Source organism: Gopherus flavomarginatus, chromosome 24, assembly GCF_025201925.1.
Source record: "Gopherus flavomarginatus isolate rGopFla2 chromosome 24, rGopFla2.mat.asm, whole genome shotgun sequence".
Lineage (NCBI taxonomy): Eukaryota > Metazoa > Chordata > Testudines > Testudinidae > Gopherus > Gopherus flavomarginatus.
In genome coordinates, this window is record NC_066640.1 from 5,774,292 (window position 1) to 5,796,034 (window position 21,743).

General features: G+C 55.4%; 1 protein-coding gene across 4 annotated transcripts in view; it reads left to right on the forward strand.

The window, feature by feature from the left end:
• Positions 1 to 21,518, forward strand: part of CSNK1G2 (casein kinase 1 gamma 2) — a 95,866-nt gene extending 74,348 nt beyond the window's left edge. For 2 of the 4 annotated variants that reach the window (XM_050933783.1, XM_050933786.1), the window contains 11 exons: positions 1,063 to 1,103; positions 3,804 to 3,873; positions 4,886 to 5,034; positions 6,329 to 6,563; positions 7,431 to 7,516; positions 11,281 to 11,365; positions 11,891 to 12,039; positions 12,536 to 12,619; positions 15,398 to 15,505; positions 17,885 to 17,991; positions 18,834 to 21,518. In XM_050933783.1, the coding sequence (XP_050789740.1) occupies positions 1,063 to 1,103; positions 3,804 to 3,873; positions 4,886 to 5,034; positions 6,329 to 6,563; positions 7,431 to 7,516; positions 11,281 to 11,365; positions 11,891 to 12,039; positions 12,536 to 12,619; positions 15,398 to 15,505; positions 17,885 to 17,991; positions 18,834 to 18,888 (1,169 nt within the window). In that variant the 3' untranslated portion in view covers positions 18,889 to 21,518. The remainder of the gene's footprint in view (positions 1 to 1,062; positions 1,104 to 3,803; positions 3,874 to 4,885; positions 5,035 to 6,328; positions 6,564 to 7,430; positions 7,517 to 11,280; positions 11,366 to 11,890; positions 12,040 to 12,535; positions 12,620 to 15,397; positions 15,506 to 17,884; positions 17,992 to 18,833) is intronic. The other 2 variants (XM_050933784.1, XM_050933785.1) reach the window with 2 other exon arrangements.
• The last annotated feature ends 225 nt before the right edge of the window (positions 21,519 to 21,743 follow it).

The following is a 21,743-nucleotide window of genomic DNA, read 5'->3' on the forward strand; positions in this document are numbered from 1 at the left end:
CAGCAGGCAGTAAACCAGAGTTCTGCAGAGCCTAGCGGTCCCTTTGTTCCCATGGTGATGGTGGTGCCCCTCTGAATACCCTGGGGTGGGAATGAAGCCAGGGTAGCCCCATGGGGCTCCAAGCTCACATGCAGGTGCACCTGCAGAGTGGGTCTGTGCAGGCCATCTCCCCAGAGCAGCGCAGTTACCATGGCAAGTAGCCATTCTGCTCCCCCTGGGGCTCCAGAGAAGCAATGGTTTGTTAGTAGTAGTAATGTGGCCTGAGGGCCCCGTTGTGCCAGGTTCTGTACAAGCACAGAGCAGCAGATGTGCTTTAAGGAGAGAGGCCCTGCTCCATTCTCATCCTGGGCTGCTGTTTGTGGTGTCCGAGCTTTGGGGCTTGTGTCCCATTTTGAGATGAAGGAGCTGTGAGGTAAGGCCAAGGCTCATCTGCTATTACACGAGACCCTCTGCTGCTAGAGGAGCAGGAACACACCCACCTCTCCCTCTCCCCCCCCCCCCCGCCCGCTGTGGATGTTTGCAGTCGCACGTTGCTAGTTCACGGTGAGCTAAGGGCCATGCCCAGATTTTCCAGCAGTGCAGGGCACCTTGGTAACTTGCTGGAGGCTGTGCCAACTTCCATAAAATGCAATAGATTGAAAGTACTTTCACCTACTTATTGCAGAGATGTGGCCTGGAAAGATTACAGGTCCCAGCATGCACTGTTTCCATCCTGAGAGAACATTGCATGTGGGGACCTCTCAGTTCCCAGCACCTCACCGGTCACCCAAACAACATGTAGCTTCCAAATAGCAAGTGAATCCAAGTGTGCTGCCTTGGGGATAAAGAACTGCAGCACGCTCCGTCGCTAACTGTACAGAGACAGTTCCTTGTTACGGGCCGAGGGGACAAAGATCTCCCCATTCGCTTCTCTGCAAACTGCCTGACCTGCTGGGGATGCTTTTAAAAATAAAGAGCTTGCTAGAGAATTTGGCTTGTTCCCAGCCTGCTGTGTTTGACACCTGGGGATTGTTTGTAAGTTTCACTCACGCCCAATGTTATTTCTCTCATCTCTTTCTGCAGGAAAGAATCTCTACACGAATGAATATGTAGCTATAAAATTGGTGAGTTTCTTTTCCTTCCCTCTCAGTGTGCTGTCCAGGTTAGCTAGTGTTTCAGAGCCTGGCCTTTTACTAATCGGTTAAAATGTCTCTAGCTGAAGCAGTTGTTACATAGAGGCTATGTAAGATGCGTTAGGAGGTGGTTGAGAACCTAGTGCATGCAAAGCAATTAATGCAGTTACCAAGCCGTGAGGTTTGGGCGTGAGAAGCGTATGGCTCTGATGCTCTGAGTTGGGATCAGCTGGATCATGGAAACTCCAGAACTTTTCCTAGTGTCCGCAACACACTAGCCATCACTCGATTGGTGCCAACGGGGAGTCTCAGCAGAGAGCCCAAGAGTGAAAGAGCCATGAACCCTGTGTTATCCAGGTCAGGATGAGATGCACTTGGGGAGCTTCAGTATCCCCTCCTAGGCTCCCATCGGAACCTTTCCCCAGCACTGCATTTCTTGCCATGTCACCTGGAACAAGGCCGCCTCCTGCTCAGCCTCCCCTTCCATTGGCCTAGCAGCAGAGGGAGCAGGCAGCCTGTTGCTGTCTCCCTTCTTGCAGTCACCACCCATCACGAGGTGTCTAACAAACTCACCTGTGGAAGCTGCATTTCTCTGCTTGGACCAGCACTCCATGGTTGGGACTGGCCCCAACCCGTATTTGGAGTGCGGGCCAGAAAGGGTTGGGGGAATGGGCCCAAGTCCATATACCCCAGAACTGGCATCATGGGGTAGATGTGCCAAGAAGGGTAGAGAAACCTTGCGTGGCAGAGCCTTCCACTCAACAGCAGTAACTCAAGTGTCCCTTTGTAGCTCAGGTGTGTGAGAGACTGGAATGTGAGGGGATGAAAACCCCATCTGTTTGTGGAGCTAATGGAACTGCTCCTGTGTGAGGCACTCCAGCCTCTGAGCCGGTGCTCTCCTAGCTGCACAGACATTGACCCTCGCTGTGTCCTAATCTGAGCCTTTCCCCTCGTCTGGTGCCCCAGGCTCTAGGGGTGTAATTGTCTCTGCTTTCTCTGCATGGCACTTTCAGGGTTCCCCAGAGGGGGTGGCTAAAGCACGGGGCATTGACCTAACTCTCCTCCCAGGGCAACTGCTGGTGAACCTCCCCAAAGCTCCAGCCGACGCTGAAAGTTTTAGGAACTCTCACCCTGTGTGCCTGAGCTGTCTGGTGGCAAATCCCCATGTGTCTGGCCCCTGCTTTGGGAAATGCATTGCAATAAAACCGTTTGGGCACTGAACACACTGGCTTCGAGCAGCCACATGGACTTGCCACTAAGCTCAGGGCTTTGGGAAGGAAGCGACCATACAGCGCAGTTTGCCAAAGACCAGTTGCGTGCCTGGCGTGAGCCAGATGTTTTCCAGAGAGGCCTGTAATGAAAGGCTGGATGGAATACAGCACCCCTGAGATTCCTGGTGCTAAAAGAGATTCTGTCAGAGGGAGAGTCCTGGGCCAAGCTTCCTGCTCAGTTACTCTGCCTCTTGGCCCGTGGTGCCAGAAGTGAGTGGGATTGCCAAAGTACAGATTCTCCTGCCTCTCTCCTCCCTCCCTGCCCCAAAAGCGACTGACCAGAAACACAGTCAGAGCAGAGAGATCATCATGTCTGGCCTGGAGTCTCCATTATATCTCAGCCCCTTTGCACCACCCTGGCCTTTGTGTAACTGAGGCCTTGTGCTTTGTGGTGATGCCAGTCCCCTGCTGGGATGATTTTCTGCCATGTCCGTTCTCTGTCTATCAGAGGGATTAATATTAGAGAGGGAGAGGAATTATTTAAGCTTAGTACCAATGTAGATACAAGAACAAATGGGTATAAACTGGACACTAGGAAGTTTAGACTTGAAATTAGACGAAGGTTTCTAACCATTAGAGGAGTGAAGTTCTGGAACAGCCTTCCAAGGGAAGTAGTGGGGGCAAAAGACATATCTGGCTTTAAGATTAAGCTTGATAAGTTTATGGAAGGGATGGTATGACAGGAGAGCCTAATTTTGGCAATTGATCTTTGATTATCACCAGATAAGTATGCCCAGTGGTTGGTGATGGGATGTTGGATGGGATGGGATCTGAGTTACTGCAGAGAATTCTTTTCTGAGTGCTGGCTGGTGAGTCTTGCCCACGTGCTCAGGGTTTAGCTGATCGCCATATTTGGGGTCAGGAAGGAATTTTCCTCCAGGGCAGATTGGCAGAGGCCCTGGAGGTTTTTCGTCTTCTCCTGCAGCGTGGGGCATGGGTCACTTGCTGGTGGATTCTCTGCAGCTTGAGGTCTTCAAACCACAATTTGAAGACTTCAATAACTCAGGCATAGGTTAGGGGTTTGTTATAGAAGTGGATGGGTAGGGTTCTGTGGCCTGCTTTGTGCAGGGGGTCAGACTAGATGATCACATTGGTCCCTTCTGACCCTAGAATCTATGAATCTATGACCTACATTCTCTCCTCTCTGTCATTCTTTGGTTTCCATTCATTTCCTGTAAATTAAGAAAGTTGCCCAGTGGATCAGATGTCTACCCCTGAGGGTTGGTCTCCATTTCATGCTGACTTCCAATAGACCAGACCCCTTCTCTGCTCTGTAATGAACATTTGGGTGAGCTGTAAAATGTGCTGCAGCCATTTGCCTTGCCTGAAGTCAGGGCATTTGAAGTAAGCAGCCCTTCCTGAGACCCTGCATGTCCTGCTCATTTGCTCACCTCCTCTCTTTCTCTCACTTCCCCCCAAGGAACCGATAAAATCACGAGCCCCACAGCTGCATCTGGAATATCGGTTTTACAAACAGCTTGGAAATGCAGGTAAGAAGCAGCTGTGTGTGCTGAGCACTAGGGAGGGGCCCAGCTGGCCTGGAAGGACAGGAGTGGGGGAGTGTGTGCAACTCTCATTGTAACCATGACGCTGCAGCTTTGCCCTCCATCCCCAGCGTAAGCTGCTGAGGCCCATCTGCTCGGCTGACAGAGGCAGGTTTTCCATACGCTTCTCATCTTTGATCCCCTTTGTTTTCATTTCTGTGCTAGTGTCGGGGATGCGGCTGAGCTGCTTCGGGTCATCTGGGACCCTCCTTCCCCTGCACTCCCCTTCCCAAAGAGCAGGGTGTCCTGCACCCCAGGTGATGGGGCTGGGTGGGGGGTGTCATCCCTCCAAGCTGGGATTGACCCTGGGACTCCCAATACAGGGGAAGGTGGGAAAGTGTGTCTCAGCCAGGTTGAGAATGGTGGCCATTGAGTGCCAGCAGCCTCTATTCCTGGTGTATGGGTGGAGTCCTGTGGGGTTCAGATGCAGCTATACCCTTTCGCGGTGTCCCAGCTCCTTCTGGCCAGCGCCGGAGGGCTGGATGGTGTTTGGATTGTCAGACAGGTTACTGGGAAGGGTCATCTCCTTCCCCCACAAACAAACCTCAGGAACCTGGTGTGCATCATACATGGTGCCTCCATCTCTCTGCAACACAGGATCCAGAAGCTAAGCTTGTCCTTCCCTCTCTGTCCCCAAGTCCTCCAGCACTGAAGTAGAAGGGATTGGCTGTGAGTTGGGAGTGGGGGGCTGCGAGTCAGGAGTGAGGGGCATCGCAGAGCTATGGGGGAGCTCAGGGCTGGAATAGCAGGGGGCTGTGGGTCAGGAGTGAGGGGCCTAGCACCAGCAACAGGGCATCTCCTCCAGAGCCTCTAGTTCCTCCAGCCCCCTGCTTTTGTCCCTAGACGCTACCTGGCTGGGGTGCTGCCACCACCTGGCTGGGATGCTGCCGCTGGGAGGGAGGGATTTATCCATCTCTGCAGCAGCTCGGCACTGACTCCCCCACACTCGCTCTTGCAGAAGGAATTCCTCAGGTTTATTACTTTGGGCCCTGTGGGAAGTACAACGCCATGGTGCTGGAGCTGCTGGGACCCAGCCTGGAAGACCTGTTTGACCTGTGCGATCGGACCTTCACTCTCAAAACCGTCCTGATGATAGCGATACAGTTGGTAAGCACCCCCGCCCCCTGGGCTCAGCCCGTGCGTGCGAGCAGCTGGGAAGTATGGCACGCCCTGCTGTCGAATCCCCCGTGACCAGCTCCCCCACCCAGAAGGAGGCAAAAGCACCCAGTGTGTAACGTTCTCATTGGGGGTGCAGTCAGGGTTTGGCAGGCAGCTTCCTGGCATGAGATCAGCAGGTTGCATGTTCTGCACCAAATCAAACGGCCCTGGAGGGAGGGGAGTGACTGGGGGGATCCAGGGGGATCCGAGAGCAGGAAGGAATTCTTAAGAGACGTGTGGGCTGATGGGGAAACTCCTGCTGGGGAGCCCCATCTCAGGAAGTCTTCCCTCATTGGATGGCTGTGTTGAATTGGAGACAGTGTAGCCTAGTGGATAGAGCACTGCACCATGACTCAGGAGGCCTGGGTTTTATTCCTGGCTCTGCCAGTGACCTGTTGGGTGTCCGTGCCTGTTTCCCCATCTGCAGACCAGGGATAATGGTGCTTTATTTCTCTGTGAACTGGAGGTAGATTCATGTTGCTCAGAACTCCCAGGTGTTGGCAGGAGTCAGCAGCAAATCCAGGCTCAGAACCCATGTGGCTGACAGACCCTGTCTGGCCTGCCCTTTGTGAGGAGCTATAGCCCACAGAGACTACACCTCCCAACCTGCACTGCTCCATGGAGAGAGAGAGCCTCCAGCTCAGGGTGGAGCATGGCATGTTGGGAACCATAGTCCTGGCAGGCTGCAGTTGGTTCTGGTATAGGAGCGATGCGGCATGTGGCCTTCTGATCTATCAGCTTGGCCCTGGGATTGCTGGAGGTTTTTCCTGGGATCTATAAAGCTCCACCCCTAAAAACAATCCCTTGCTTGGGCTTTAAAATATAATACGGCCAAGCTCTTATGCAGCACCTTTTGTGGCTGGGTCACAGTGTGTACGTGTTTATCCTCCTGGCCCTGGCAGGGTAGGGCTGTTCGGTGGAGAACCGAGGTGCACAGACGCTCGTCCAAGGTCACTTGGGGAGGCTGTGGATGAGCAGGGAATTGGATTCCAGGCCCCACAGGTTTAGGCTAGTGCCCTGACTGTCCTTCCTCTCCTGGAGCTGGGTGGGTGAGTGGGTATCCAGCGAGCCTGGCTCTGAGAGCCAAGCAGAGTGGCTGCTGGCTTCAGTGGAGTTACCTCGGTTTGAGATGGGGCGAGAACAGAAGGGGCCCAGGAGTCCGGAGTGAAAGGCCGAGCATTGTCCGTGCCAGCAGAGCAAGCCTGCCCACGGCCTCCTGCTGATGCCAGCCCCTCCCTCCCAGATCACGCGGATGGAGTATGTTCACACCAAAAGCCTGATCTACAGAGACGTCAAGCCGGAGAACTTCCTGGTGGGGCGGCCGGGCAGCAAGCGTCAGCACACCATCCACATCATTGACTTTGGCTTGGCCAAGGAATACATTGACCCCGAGACCAAAAAACACATCCCCTACCGAGAGCACAAGAGCCTGACGGGGACGGCGCGATACATGAGCATCAACACACACCTTGGGAAAGGTACCGTGCCCGGCTGTCACTGGCATTGCCCAAGGGAGAGGGAGATGGGGGGTAGATAAGCCAGTGGCTCCCACACGGCCCCAGGCCCGTGTTTCCCCGGCTCTGTGCTGAGAGGCAACCGGAGGTGAGGCAGATCTATGGGGGAACCTGTCCTGCTCCACCGGGGTCTCGTCTTGGCTGGCGTCTGCCCCAGGAAAGTTCCTGTCCCTCGTATTGCTCTGGGTAAAGGGCACCTGCGAGAGAGATGCCTGCAGCTAGGGGGCATTGATTTCTGACAGTGAGGTGTCATGGGCTGGGGGTAGCTAGGTCTGCAGCCGAGTGCGCTTGGAGCACTAGCGCCCGACCACCAGTGAGCTAATGCGCTGCTGGCTGCTGGGCCCTGCCACAGTGGAGATCAGCACTGCTGTGGGCAGGACAGGGGTTGCCTCTGTGCAAGTCCACATGGCGTGTCAGCCTCTTCAGGGTCAGGCCAGGAGAGCCTGTAAGACGCTCAGCCTGCTATCGCTCATTTCATTCACCCCGATGAAACCCAGCCGCTAATGCCATGCACCCCAGTCCAGCTGCCTCTAGTGCCTTTCTCCTGGTCCTGGTGGAGCGAGCTCCCCAGAGCCTGGTCTCATTCTGTACCAGCCCTTCTCGCCCCCCGGGAGCCCAGATGCAGCGATACTAAGGGTTTATGTGGTGCTCGAAAGGCCCTTTGTTCAGCTTTGCTTCGTCTGAGCAGCTCACTCCCTCTCATGAGCTGCCCTGGGATTCTTGCACTGATGGAGCTGCCGTAGGGTGTGACAGGATGGTGGGGCTGGGGGTAGGGTATGGGGCAACTCTGCCCTCTGCACGTGGCACTTACCGTTTCTCTCTCCTGCCCAGAGCAAAGCCGCAGGGATGACCTGGAAGCGCTAGGGCACATGTTCATGTACTTCCTGCGGGGCAGCCTCCCTTGGCAAGGGCTCAAGGTAAGTGCCAGCTGGCTGCTGGGGTGCTGAGAGAGCACAAGGGCCTGAGTGTGTGTGTCTCACGCGGCTGGCATGGGGGCGCGGCGCATCCGCAGAGACCAGGCTGGGCAGGAGCCCGCTCTGAGCTTGCGGACAGAGTAAAGTTAACATGGGCACTGATAGCATCAACACACGCTCACGTGGGTGCTCCGGTTCGAGCCCGGGTGCCTGGCTGGCTGGCTGGGCACTGTAGGATGGACTTAACTGAGGAAAATGTGAGTAATTGTCAATTCTCCGTCGAGTGATTGTTCACGTCCATTTCAATTTGGTGTGTGCATGCTGCGTGCACAGACATTGGAAACTTTTCCCTTAACAGCTCCTGTCGGGACAGCAGGGGAGCCCCTGGAGTGGCGCCCTCATGGAGGTGTATATAGTACCCTGCCGGCCCGACTCCCCTTCGGTTCCTTCTTACCATCTGTGGAGGCGCTGGAACGTTCTCTCTGTCGCTTGCGAGTGATCCCTTAGCCTTCCAGTCTTCTAGTTAGAGTTGTTCTTAGATAGTTATCAGTTAGCTAAACACCATTGTATCCAGGTGTCTAGAAGCTAGTTCCAGCACCAGCCTTGGGCTGCAGGGAATGCCGCAAGCCCAGGGTTTCAAAGCTAGTCTGTGCCTAACAGCCACCCCCACAACTTCTGTCTCCGGAGTCTGGGAGAGGCTCATCAGGCCAAGTGCTGCAAATTCTGCAAGGCCTTCAAGCCGCACACGAAGAAAGGAAGAGACTTTCGCCTTAAGCAGTTGCTCATGGAGGCCGTGTTACAACCACCAGCCGCTGACCGACTGGCCCCGGCTTCCTCGGTGCGAAGTGCCCCAGCATCCGTGCGATACCCAGCACCTCCCAGGCACTGTAGATCGCCGGAACCGAGACAGAGCGACCATCCTCGGTGCCAGTCGACCTCTCCGGCACTGACTAAGCGTCACAAGAAAGGGGAAAGAGGGCACTCCCCCCAGAGAGCTACTAAGCCACTCAAAGAAGCTCCCGGCACACAGCTTGTGGGCCCAAGCCAAGAACTGGCACCGTTGACTCCGGCACCACAGTACCCAGCAGATTCAGTGCCAACTAATGTCTGGAGGAGGGTCCTTGCACAGCACCCCCCATGCCCAACACTTTCGAGGCAGCGAAAGACCTCATTGATTTGTTGGCGCCAAACCCCTTCCCGTGCAGGGAGAAGCCTCCGGCAGCACGGTGCCTGCATGCCAGTCCATGACACCATCGGTCGCCCGGCACTGGAGTACGGCACCGACAACCTCACCAGCACTGAGTGCAAGACACCAGTTCCCGTCCCGAGACTCCCGGTACTGTTCACGGTCCCGGCCAGCCAGGCACCGCTCCCCGGTATCCTGCGGCCACTCAGCGTTCGGCACCGCCCTGCTCGTCTCCTGACTCCAGTCACTCTAGCTACAGCAGACATCGAACCGTAGCTAGCAGACAATCCCAACCAGCATGGCAGCCACTATGGCCTCCTCCGAGTCAGTGGCCCTTCTGCACCCCATGGGCCTAGCACCAGCAACAGGGCATCTCCTCCAGAGCCTCTAGGTCCGGACACTCCATGTGACACCATTCCAGGTTGCCACACAGGCATGCACCAAGGACCCCCAAGAGCAACTGGTGCTTTCAGGCCCAATACCCGAGGCGGTGCCGAGCACTGTGATACCCTGAGAGGTGTCAGCCCCCCAGGGCCCTGAAGTGAGCCCCAGGCATTTGGGGACACAGAGGAGGGTCTAGATGAGGGCAACCTACAGCACCTCACTTCCTCCTCTTCCCTAAATGAGGTGGTGGTGGGAACATCAGTCTCAGGACCGCCACCGATTGACCACAGGGCTCACCAGGAGCTAGGATCACCCTCAATATGGGTCTCCAGGCGGAAGAAATGGTGGAGCAGGAGGATCCGATGGTGGATATCCTAACACCCGAGGGTCCCTCCAGAGTCGCACTCCCTCTCATAAAGACCATACAGATGAATTACAACACTATATGATAGACCCCGGACTCAATCATGCCAATGGCCAGGGCGGTAGAATGGAAATTATTCACTCCTTCCAAGGGCCATGAGTTCCTGTCCTGCCATCCAACTCCATTCCCTAGTCGTTTCAGCAGCCAAGGAAGCCAAGCGTTTGGACCTCTTCAGTCAACTCCTTGGGAGGCCTCCAGCTACGCATCGCCAACCAGCAGGCTTAATAGACATAACTTCAACTCTTGGACGGCTGTGTCCAAGTTTAAGGATAGCCTGCCCCAAGACTCTAACTCTGAGTTTGCGGCTTAAATCGAGGAAGGAGAGGCAGTGGCTAAGACTTCGCCACAAGCCTCCCTCGATTCGGCTGACTCTGCAGCCAGGACCATTGCCTTGGAGATAGTCATAGAATATCAGGGTTGGAAGGGTCCTCAGGAGGTCATCTAGTCCAACCCTTGCTCAAAGCAAGACCAAGCCCCAGACAGATTTTTACTCCAGTTCCCTAAATGGTCCCCTCAAGGATTGAACTCACAATGCTGGGTTTAGTAGGCCAATGCTCAAACCACTGAGCTATCCCTCCCACCAATGCGGCTCCAGGCATCAGGCCTCCCTCCAGAGGTCCAGAATACCCTCCAAGACCTTCCCTTTGAAGGCTCGGGCCTTTTCTCGGAGCAAACAGACTCCAGGCCGCATGGCCTTAAGGATTCTAGGACCACACTGAAGTCGCTAGGGATGCATACGCCAGCACCCCAGAGAAAACCCTTCAGGCCTCAGCCTCCACAGCAGAGGCAGTATCAGCCCTGACCCAGGCAGGAGCCGTATCGCAGGCAGGGCAGAAATAACAGGTGTAGACAGAACAATGCGCCTACCAAGGCCAGAATAAACCCAGCCTGGAAACAAGCAGGAGTTTTGAAGGCACGACCGTGGACAGTGTACCAACCCAGTTCCCGGATCTATCCCCACAGTTTTTAAACCGGCTATCCCACTTATACCATGCGTGGTCCCACAGAACATTGGACCACTGGGTCCTACTCATGGTACAGGTGGGATACTCTCTCTGGTTCTCCTCCTTCCCTCCCTCCCACCCACCTTCCCATCCCTCTTCAGGGTCTCCTGTCACAAGCAACTCATGCAGGAGGTTCATTCGCTCCTCAGGATAGGTGCGGTGGAGGAGGTTCCACAGGAGCTAAGGGGAAAGGAGTTTTATTCCGATTACTTTCTAATCCCCAAGGCAAAGTGGGATCTTCGACCCATTTTAGACTTTCGGGGGATTGGTACGCGGCTCTCGACATGAAAGACGCATACTTCCATATTGCCATTCATCCAGTGCTTCCTCCGGTTTGTCGTAAACCAGTATCACTCCCAGTTCACGGTTCTCCCGGTTGGCCTGTCCACAGCCCCCCAAGTGTTCACAAAATGCATGGCAGTGGTGGCGGCCTTCCTGCGGAAAAGGCAGGTTCAAGTGTACCCATACCCATACCTCGACGACTGGCTACTCACAGGTCATTCCAAGGATGAGGTCCAGTCCCAAGTGACATAGGGGTGGCTGTTAGGCACAGATCCAGTCTCCCTGCTCCTCCTGAAACCCGCGATGGCTCAGTGGGATACTGGGATGGTACTTGAGTTGCCAGGATGGTTGGGGGAGGGAAGCCCAAGGTCAGCTCCTAAACCCTGGCTTAGGGCTTTGACCAGTTTGCTCCTGCCAGGCCATCCGGGCGTGCATGGCACTTGTCCACGGTGCCCTGCCAAGCTGTCACTCATGCTCTCCGTTCCAGGCTGACACGCTGAAGGAGCGGTATCAGAAGATCGGAGACACCAAAAGAGCCACCCCTGTCGAAGTCCTGTGTGAAAACTTCCCAGGTAAGGGCGCTGCTCGAGTCAGGAGAGCAGTGAGGGGCCCGCGCTCGGGCCCGCGCTCTCGCCCACACTCAATAGACCAGACAGCCAGAATCTGAAAGGGGAAACTGAGGCACGGTGGGGGACATGACTTGCCCAAGGACACCCAGCAGGTCAGGGCAGAGCTCGGATTATTACCCAGGTCTCCTGAGTCCCAGTCTGGTGCACTATCTACTAACCTTCACTGCCACCTATGGGTTACTGCACAGCTTGGTTCCCTGCAGCACCATTCACTGCAGCCTCACCCCCTCCTGCCCCACCTCCTATAGCTGGCCTTGCTGGACTTCTCCCCCAGCCTCTGTCTGCAGTGGAACAGGGGGCCGGAGAGGGGTAGGATCTCTCCCCATGGCTGTTTACCTACAGCCGTCTCCATTCGGTCTGAGACCCTCCAGCCTCTGTGGGCATTTCCCTGCTGCCCCATTCCTCTCGCTGTGATGCCTCCCCTGGCCACGGCTTGCAAGCCGTGCTGAGTCCGCTGTGCCTCCACAGAGGAGATGGCAACCTACCTGCGCTACGTGCGGCGGCTGGATTTCTTCGAGAAGCCGGATTACGACTACCTGCGCAAGCTCTTCACGGACCTGTTCGACCGGAGCGGCTACGTCTTCGACTACGAGTACGACTGGGCCGGGAAGCCATTAGTAAGTGCCGCTGAACGGAGGGGGGAGACCCCTGCCCCGAGTGCCCCTGGGGGGAGGGGCTGCATGGCTGCCTCTGGCTCGAAGTACATGGGAGCAGCAGGCAGAACTCGGCTGTGTGAGAGTACAGCTGCTTAGCTCCCCTCTGGCTCCTGAGAGGTTAGCTCCCCCCATCCTCCTGCTAGTCCCTTTCCACGGCTCAGTGCCTTGTCTGCCCTCCCCCCCGAACACACACGTTGTCTCAGCCATTTGGACCCCTGGCTTCATTTTTGTTCTAGTGGGGCTGGCCCAAGCCAGTCCCACCCCAGCCCCCAGGAGTGAGATCTCTCCCCATATAACATGAGCCACAATCCTGCCCTCCACCTGCTCAGCCTGGGCCCTCCCCCAGCTCCTGGGCCTTCTCCCCACCAGATGGCAGTGAAAACCCAAGGCACGTACGGCCTGCATGGAGATTACTGGGCCTTTCTTGATTATTTTCCTCCTGGTGTCTTGATTGCAGCCAACTCCAATCGGCACAATCCACAGCGACGTCCAGGTGCAGCCTCCGAACAGAGACAAAGCACAGCCACACACCAAACACCAGGTGAGCCCCCAGCCAGTCCCAGCGACAGAGCAGCTTGGCCATGGTGGGGCGGAGCGAACCCATCCGAGCGCAGGCAGAACCAACCGATTCATAGTGGAAACTGTGGGGAGGAGGGGTCCAGACACCATTAGCCATTCCCGTGGGGACTGGGAGGCTGAGAGAAGGCAGGCATCTCCTCCGGCCGATCCAGAGGAGACATCAGCTGGCCAGTCCCTTTCTCTGTGGCCAGAAGGAAGGTGGCTGGTGTGGAGGTGTGGGGGAAATGGAAAGCCTTTAGGAGGGATGTGGAGGGTTCCTCAGAGAGGTAGGGCATAGACCCATGGGAAATGCAAGTCTGTAGGGTCTCTTGCCTCTGCACCCCTGTCCCAGTGGCGATTGCAGGGCTGTGCCATTGACGCTGGCCGGGAAAGGCTGGGCCAGTGCTCTCGGCGCTGGATTGGCTTATGGGAGGCCTGGATGCTTTGGGAGGATGGGATGTTGGAGGCCCCAGAGCAGTTGGTACATGGCTGACCTGCTGTCAAGGCACCATGGGGCTTGGACAGCAGGATGAGACCATGTGCGTCATGGAGCCCTGGCTGGGGATCAGTTGAGACGTTGTCCTTGGGCTCAGCACTGACTGTAGAACCCAGCCCATGGGCAAGACCAGCTCACTGGTGACGGGCCTTCAGGCCAGTCTTAGAACCACCTCTTGGAGTTCTGTCCCAGTGCTGGTGTCATGCAGCCCCGTTCCAGGTCCTTGAGCAACGTCCGGAGAGCTGTGGCTTCCCTGTCCCGGCACGTGCCCAGGTTCTTGGAGCGACAGTGGATAGGCCCTGCTGATGAGTCCAGAGGCCTTAAGCTAGTGGTGAGGCTGGCTTGGTGCAGTCCTAGAACCCCTTGCGGTGGGCAAAGGGAATGGGGTGTGTCGGGATTGCTGGCGGTGCCTGCCACGCTGGAATCGGCTGTGCGGCCTGATTCTGTCGCCCCACCTGGGTGACCATGAAGGGGACCGTGGGAATGCTCAGCTGAGTTAAACCAGCTCTGACGGGAGCTGGGCTGGCCAGCCGATTTGAGTCTCTCCATGCTGCCTCGTGGGGAGAGCCACAGGTGATATGATCGCCGCAGTCACCACTATGTGGAGGAGACTCAGCCTCTGTCTCTCGCTCTGGGGGGGTGGGGGAGGGGGCATACAGACATGAGGGAAGACAGATCAGGTCTGGGAGGCGCTGCTGAGCTGAGCTGGAATCTATTCAGTGGAGCCCAACTTTGTTGCCAGCAGGAGAATAGCACGTGGGAGCCTCGCCCTAGGAAGCAGGAAGGCACTTTGCTGAGGCGACTCTTCCCAGGGGCCAGTGAGGAATGGCCAGGTGGAGAGGGTGGCAGTGCTGGCTCTGCAGGGTGGGGAGAGGGAGAACTTTACCTGGCTTAGCTTCTAGGAAACCAGAGCAGAGTCCCAGGTAACTGGTCTCCTGCAGTGATGCTGCCAGAAGATGGGACAGCCAAGGAAACCCCTGGAGTGGAGAGGACAATAGAGTGACCGGGCCGAGCTCCGAGTAATCAGCGCTCTCTTGTGACTTGTTCTCTTGCCCATGAGTGCCCTGACAAAGGGAGTTTGATTCCAGGCAAGGTTGCATGATCAGGGCTTAGTTTAAAAACTGCTCGTCCCCAAATATGTAGGGATCAGCGGGTTTCACACCCAGCCTTTGTCAAGGCTCAGCCTCCTCAGCCAGCCGCTGGAGAGAACTGGGGTCCCTTTGCCTTAACTTACCAAAGAAATCCTCTTGAAGCCTGGTGCTCAGGAGCAGGGGTGGGACCTCAGGTCACCACTACCTTGGCCAAAGGGAGCTGGGTTCGGCTTTTGGACCTGGTGCAGACATCAGAACCAGCTGGGTGCGGGCAGCACAGGCGAACCCAGCAGTCCCACTGCTTTTATGGAGAGGGAATATTCTCCAGGACTCCTGACTCATCCCCTAGTCTCAGTTATCCATGGGACCTTCTCTCTCTCTCTCTGACGGGGGCAGTCAGCGGCAGTGGCAAGAAGGGAGACTGTGGTAACATCCCCAGTGGAAGGTTATCCGCAGTGCGGTAACTGTACCAGGTTTTTTACAGAACGAGAGGCCCAGTGTGATCCCAGAGGATCTGTTACACAGGAGGTGCCAGTTCTTCGCTGTATCTAGATTCCTACCCAGTTTACTCTAAGCCCTGATCTTTCCTGAATCCTCTGGCTTTAAACACTGCAGGGATGGGAAGATTGACAGAAATTAAAGCTACAGATCTATCTTCATTCTGCAAAATCACATATCAGGCAGCATCGGCTCCCGCCCCTCTGTTTAAAACACTGCTTGTCCCCTCCAAGAGGCACTGCTCCACATGGCGAAACAGCTTCAGTCGCCAGCGCTTTCCAAAAGCCAGCAGCACGTCTCAGCATTGGCCAAAGCAGAGGGCAGCAGACCAAATGCCGTCTGGACTAGTGCGCCAGAGACCCCGCGAGATCCTTGTGTTACGGTGGGGAGTGTGGGGGGTACGTGCGCACATGTGCACAAGCGAAGGTGTGAGTAAAGCGTGAACCCAGTCAACAGACCAGCAGCCAGTCAAATGGCTCTGAGTCCCAGCCCATTCCAGTCTGCTGGGATTTCACTGGGGACCACACTGGTTTATTTGCCTTAACACACTAGTGCTGCTCTGTTTATATTTTTGCTTTTGCATGTCTTATTTTCTTGACTCCTCTCCCCCACCGTCCCCACCCCCTCGTTTCCGTCCTTCTTCTTCTGTTTTGTTTCCTGTCCTGCCGGTCACTAGCAGTCGCCCGAGGGGAACGAGTTGTGTGATCCTCAGGCTAGTCAGCAGCCTGCCGAGGAACCTCTAGGAACTCACCTAGCGACCAGCAGGCTTGGGGGTTCTGTGCAGGTACATGCAGTGTGCTGAGTGGGAGTGGAGGGGGCATTCCCAAGGGGGACGGGCCACCTGGGAAGGAGCCTGTCCCACAAAACTCTGGCTGCAGCAGCATCCTTTGGGCACGATTTGTGCTTATCCCCAGGATCGGGGCTTGCAGCCTTTTGTTTCTGTCTGTGGACGTGGAATCCCTGGCTTTGTCCCGTAAGCCTGTCCCCTGGTTCACCATCCCTTTCTAGTGCTCAGGTACACCCCTCTGCTCCTCTTCCGCTTCCAGCATCAGTCAAGCTTGAAACCACGTCCGCTCTCAGATGTGCAAGTCATGCTTAATCCTGCCCTGTAGTCTTCCTCCTTTCCCGCTCTCTGTGACCCCAGCCCCTTGCAGACTGTCCTGGATGTGTGTTGAAGCACATCTCCACTAGGATCAAGAATCCCCCTACCACAAACTGGGGCAGCTCTGCTTTGTGTGTCTCATGGTGAAAGGGAGAAATTCACAGGCTTAGCTGGGCCCTGTCTCGGTGGATTTCACCCTCGTTCCTTGTAACTGGTTCTCACTAGTGCTTGTCTGTCTGTCCTCACTTGATTTGTTCCTGGGGCATAGCTTGCCCAACTCTCCCAAGCAGAGCTTTGAGTCCTGCGTGTTCTCCCTGGCTCCTGCTTCTACCACCGGCCTTTGTGAATGGGCAAGGGACACCCAGCCGTTCTCGCCGCACAGCTCTGCTTCCTGTGGCAACGCGCCCTCCCCCTTGCTGTGCTCTCTAGGCTCAGGGCTTGTCTTCACTGCAGTGAACTCAAGTTACAGCTCCAATGTGGGGGTGCTCTTAACACCAGGGGGCTGGTCCCGGGGGGATGCAGGCTGCCGCTCGAGCTGGCGCAATGTGGCGGCTGTGGGCACCACCCCCTGGCTGCGGTGACAGTCACTGTGCCGTTCACATGTGGCCTGGCTGCTCTCCCCCCAGCAATGCTGCGCTGCTGTGAAGGCACAGCCTGTGTCACTGCGGCTGGGCGTGAGCTTGCGCAGCGCCGCTTCCCCCACTGCTGGGCGAGGCTGGTTAGGCCTTCCCAGGGAAGGGGTGGGGACAGCCAGAGTTCAGGCACTAGGCCTGGACATCAGCCAGGTCACCTGGCCTTGCCTGGAGGGCAGTGTGGAGAGGGGATCAAACAGAATTGCTCAGCTGCTGCAGTGCTGGCCTGGCCCCTCCTGCTGCCACTTAGATTCCGTCCCCCAGGAGCACCCGGGGTGAAATCAGAAGCGATCCCTATCCAGGGACGATTGTAGCAAGAACAGAAGTGCTGGGAAGCAGCTGCTGGTTTTGTTTCTGTAGCGGTGTGTGGTGAGGTCACAGGACCTTGCTGGCGTGCAAGGGGCTTGGCCCTGGTGTGTCGCAGCCTTTGGTGGCGCTGCTCTGTCCCATCTGCTGCGTGAGCCAGTCTTAGCTGCTGCAAGGGAAAGAGCCGCCACTGAGGAGAGTAGCGCACGGCGCGGGAGCAAAGGGTACAGAGCCAGGGAGAGTGAATCCACAGCACGTGGGTGCAAGGCGGGATGACATGTCTGGGCCAGTGGAAGTTAGTGGGAATCCAGGGCATGTGAATAGCTAAAACCTCAGGGCAGCCCCAGGGGCTTTGCGTTCCTCTGCTTGTTTTTACAGAACCCCCCGCCCACCACCTTTGTGCACTGCTGCTCCACTGGCCTAGTTCTCCAGGATGCGAATGGCCATGGAGCGAAGCGCTGCCCGGCTCGCTGGGTTGCCATTGGCAAGCGGTTTCTGAGGCTCGCTGAGTTTTGATCTGATCGCACAGGAAGAGCCGGGTTTCATTGCTACAGAAATGAAATCTGGGCCCTATCCAGGCGTGTTGTGTGGCAGGTCCTGCCAAATAGCCTTCTGGAAAACCCTTCCTCTGCTGCAAGGAGACAGGAGGGCGCTCCTCTCCGCAAGCGATGTGAGCTCGCTCAATTGCTGAGAGTGCTGGGAGGCTGAGGTCCGGCCCCTCTAGCTAGTCTAGCGCCTGTGGCACTCGTTGCCAGCTTGCCCCGGGACAGAGATGATTCAGCAATGCTGCCACCCCAGGCAAAGCAGTCCTGGGTACTGGCATTTCCCTCCTCCCGACGGCTGGTACCTGTAGATTGCCTCCCAGGCCAGGTGCTTAAAAGGAAACTTGGCTCTTACATTGTGGCCGTTTCTCTATGGGGCTGCTGCTTCGACCTGCCCCCTGCGCTATATAACACGCCCCGTGGGGAAGGCAGGGTTGGGCACTGTTGGTACCTGCCCAGAGTAGGGAAACGAGGATTCAGTGTCAGATGGAACAGGGCCAATGAACAGCCTCTGTTCTCCTCTCCGCCCTCTGTATTGCTTGAACACATCTAGTCTCTGACTGTCCAACTTTTCCTCCCAGGTGATGAGTTCCACCAACGGAGAACTGAACACGGACGACCCAACCGCGGGACACTCGAATGCCCCGATCACGGCGCCCGCCGAGGTGGAGGTAGCGGATGATACAAAGTAAGGACCTGGCTGAATCTAGGAGGCTGCTGTTCTCTCTGGCTCACAGCCTGCTCTCCGGAATGTCACCACATGGTGTCTCCCAAGAGCCAGGACATGTCTGTTTTCAGTCTGCAGGGGATGCTGTACTGAGGTTGCTGGCCAGAGACAGACCCTGGGGTTCATTCTAGTTCCTAGGAACGCAGCCTGTGCTGCCACACAGGCTCTCCCCTAAATCCCGGCCTGGACTTGTTGCCATGGGCGGGATCATTGGCTCCCGCGCTGACCAGCGTTGCATCTTCATCTGCCAGAGCGCTTGTCAGTTTCCTAAGGGTGGTGATCTCACTAGTGCCCCCCCAACTCCTGTGAAATGTCCCCACCCCAGTGTCTTGCGGTCTGGCCCTTTTTTTCATTGACTAGGGAACGAAAGAGAGATGGGATCCAAACCCACATCCACTTCTTGCTGGTCTTCAGAACTGTGGGGCTTACCAGATGGGTTCAGACTCATGGTCCATCTCGCCCAATATCCCCTCTCTGATAGTGGCCAGCACCTGCTGCTTTGGAGGGAAGGTGTAAGAATTCCCCAGCAGCAGATATGGGAGAATCTGCCCCCACACAGGCCACCTCCTGGTCGCTAATAGAGATCGACTTAAGCCCCGAGGCAGGAGGTTCAAGAACACCTCCCCCCTTACCCCCCCCCTCAAAAAAACCCAAACATGTTGTTATGAACTGCGATGATTCCAGATATTCTCGTTCCCCCTTGCAATGTCCAGTCCCTTCTGGAATCAGGAGGAACCTGCTGTTGGCCTTAGAGGACAAGTGCAGGTCTGGGGCCATGACAGCCCATCTGCCTTTCTTCACAGGTGCTGCTGTTTCTTCAAGAGGAGGAAGAGAAAAACCATCCAGCGCCACAAGTGATCTGCCAGGGACATAACGGATCAGTTTGTGCAGTATCGCCTCTAACTCTGGCTACGGATGGGTCTAGATTCCTGATCAGATCTGCAAGGCCTTCCCTCCCCCTGATTTGGATGGGGGTGGAGGAAGAGCTGTCATGACTTCGCCGCCTAGCACCACATGTGTGGATGGGGAGGGGGGAGGGAAGTTCCCAAACTGCTTTGCTTTTCCTCCACCAGCACCACATCCACCCAGTGGTCGTTTACCCAGTCAGACTTTGCTGCTGTTCCCAGGCCTGTCTGTCGTGCAGTCCACGGAGAGCATTAAGCTATTTAACAAGGAAACCAACCAACCAACCAAACCCATGACGTGAATTTCTTTTGATTCTATTAACTAGTTTGAAAACGGGGATCAACTCTACAGACTCAAAAAACGTTGCTGGCGTAGAAGCCGAAGACAATTTCAAGAGGGGTGGGCTATGGAGAATTTTTTTTCCCTGTCGCTTCTTTATCGCCGAAGTTAATTTAAGTCTCGGTGCAGAGTGCTGAGTTGTCAGTCTTTGACCTTCCTCTTTTTAGTGTTATGAAATTCTGCTTTTCTTTTAAAGATTGTGTTTTCCCTGTAAGCTCCTCGTCCCCCATTTGGTTAAAGCTCTTTCCTTGTGGTGGCGATCAATCGCTATGTTAGCCGAGTCTCTGGTACGGTGATGCGTGGAGGAGGGACTCGTTTACACTTTCGTTTTACGATGCACTTTTGCTAGCAATACAAGCGATGTTTGATCTTGAAATTAACAGTTTAGTAATTAACTGGGGAAATCAGGTGGGGGGAGGGGAGCCGAATTTAGGGTCTCAGGAATGGTTTGGAGCTTATCAGAACCCTGAAGCCAGGCCCTCTGCCATTTGAAATGGGCAATCTCCCTTGGGGGCACCTGGCCAAGACCAAAGGGAAACTTAATGTGGAAGAGCAAGGTAGAAAAAGGATGTCTTAATGGTCCCTGCAATGAGCCTTGGGGAGGGGATTGTTTCCTGGTGCCCAGGACAGCCTGGGCCATTTTTGGAGCACAGGATTGCTGAGTCCTGCTTATTCTCCTGGCAGGAGAGTTCAGTGTCCTCGGTTTATGTGAAGTTGCTTAACTGGACTCTTTAAAAAAGACTTTCCTGTTGGCCAGGCCCCCAGCCCAGTGAATCGCCCTGTTGCTGATATTCTGACCTCCCGGGAGGATCAAGAGCCTCCTAAATGAACCAAACCCAAGCCAGTGCAGTAAGGCAGCTGTGTGCATGTTCCCTGGGGGGAGGAGGGGGGGCTGCCACTGGTTAAAACACCTTGGGGTTCCACGTCCCACTTGAAAGGAGCAACGTGAAAACGGGCCAGTGTGGAGTTGTAGCTTGCTGGGAAATAGCAACTCTCATGAGGCTAGACCCAGCCAGGCCGTTCTGTCTGTCCACTGACAACTCCTTTCTGGAGGGTACCAAGGGGGAAGGGCTGGAGGGAACCTTATGAAGGTTGAAACTCACCTGGATTGGCCCACTTGGTTCATCCTTAGCTGATCACATGTGGGTAGTTCCTAATTGTGAATTTTCTTTTTTTAAACTATATCCCCCCACCCCCAGATACAACCCTTCTTTAAACAGCCACAAGGGGCACAACAGCCAACCTCAATTCAGTGTAAAATGACTGAGAATGTGTGTCTGGCTGTGCGTATTTACCATGGCAACAAAATTGGACTTGGGGTGGTTGTTTTTTTACAGGGTGGGCGGGTGGGGAAGTAGCATGTGGGTTTTTTTTTAATTTTCCATGTAATTATGACACTTGTAATGTTTGAGCTGTAGGAGCTGGAAGCTGCTCTGAGGTTGTGCAAGAGGAGGAAGTTTGTGTCTGAGACCATCAAAGCCTTTGTCTGAAATAAACACTGCCATTCTTTGCTGGAGCAAAGGGGGAGCGGGTAGGAGGTCCTCAAATGCCACTTGGGCTTGGTATGTCCTGCTTTACCCACCTGCAGAGGCCTGCAGAATGGGGCCCTGTGCTGACTCGCCAGCAAGCTGTGCCAGCTACTCACCTGTAGCCTCCATCCTGTTGCTGCAGCACATGGTCTGCTGGGGGTAGGAATATATCCTGCTGCAGGGGAGGTGCCTAGGGCCCACAGGCAGGGGGAGCCTGGCACCTACCGCTCCCATTCCTGCTGGAATACAGCAGCTTTGTCACTCTTTGAGCTACATTCCTTTCATTTAAATCAGAGCTGAATGGTTTAAAAACAGGCTTAAGCTAGGTCAAGTGGCTTCCTCCGCATCCACCCTGAGTGGGAAGAATGTCAGTGCCCCTTTAAAAGATGCTGGGGACTCTGAATCAGTTGCTGCCTCATATTCTTCTGGTCTGCAGTTTTACTTCAACAGCAGTGCCTCTGTCATGCGCACGAGAACCAAGGTGGTGGGGGACAGCTGCACAGACTAGCTAGGCAAGGAGTGCACAGCCAGCTGCTAGGGAGGGCTTGGTTCTTGACAACTCAATGAATTCCACCAAATCAAGACCTTTGTAGGGTATTTAGTTTGTGCAATGTTTGACCTTGTTTCCCAAACAATGCAAATAAAACCGCCTTAAATCTTCACTGGAACTGTACTTCCAGTCCCCACAGGTGTAAAATAAAAGTATGTATGTGAGTGGGTGCATGTGAGTATTTGGACTGCCGTTTGCCATGTGTCTTTTCAGACAAACCTGCTGCAGGCGTACGAGGAAATAAAAGGGAAGGAGGCCAGAGCATTTGCCCAACTCTGTCTTCTGCCTCTCTTCCTGGCCGATGGACCAGGCGCGTGCGAGGGCTGCCTGAGCTGGAGGGGGCAGCAGGACACTAGGAGACTCACTCACAGTATGGAAAGAGTCTGTAC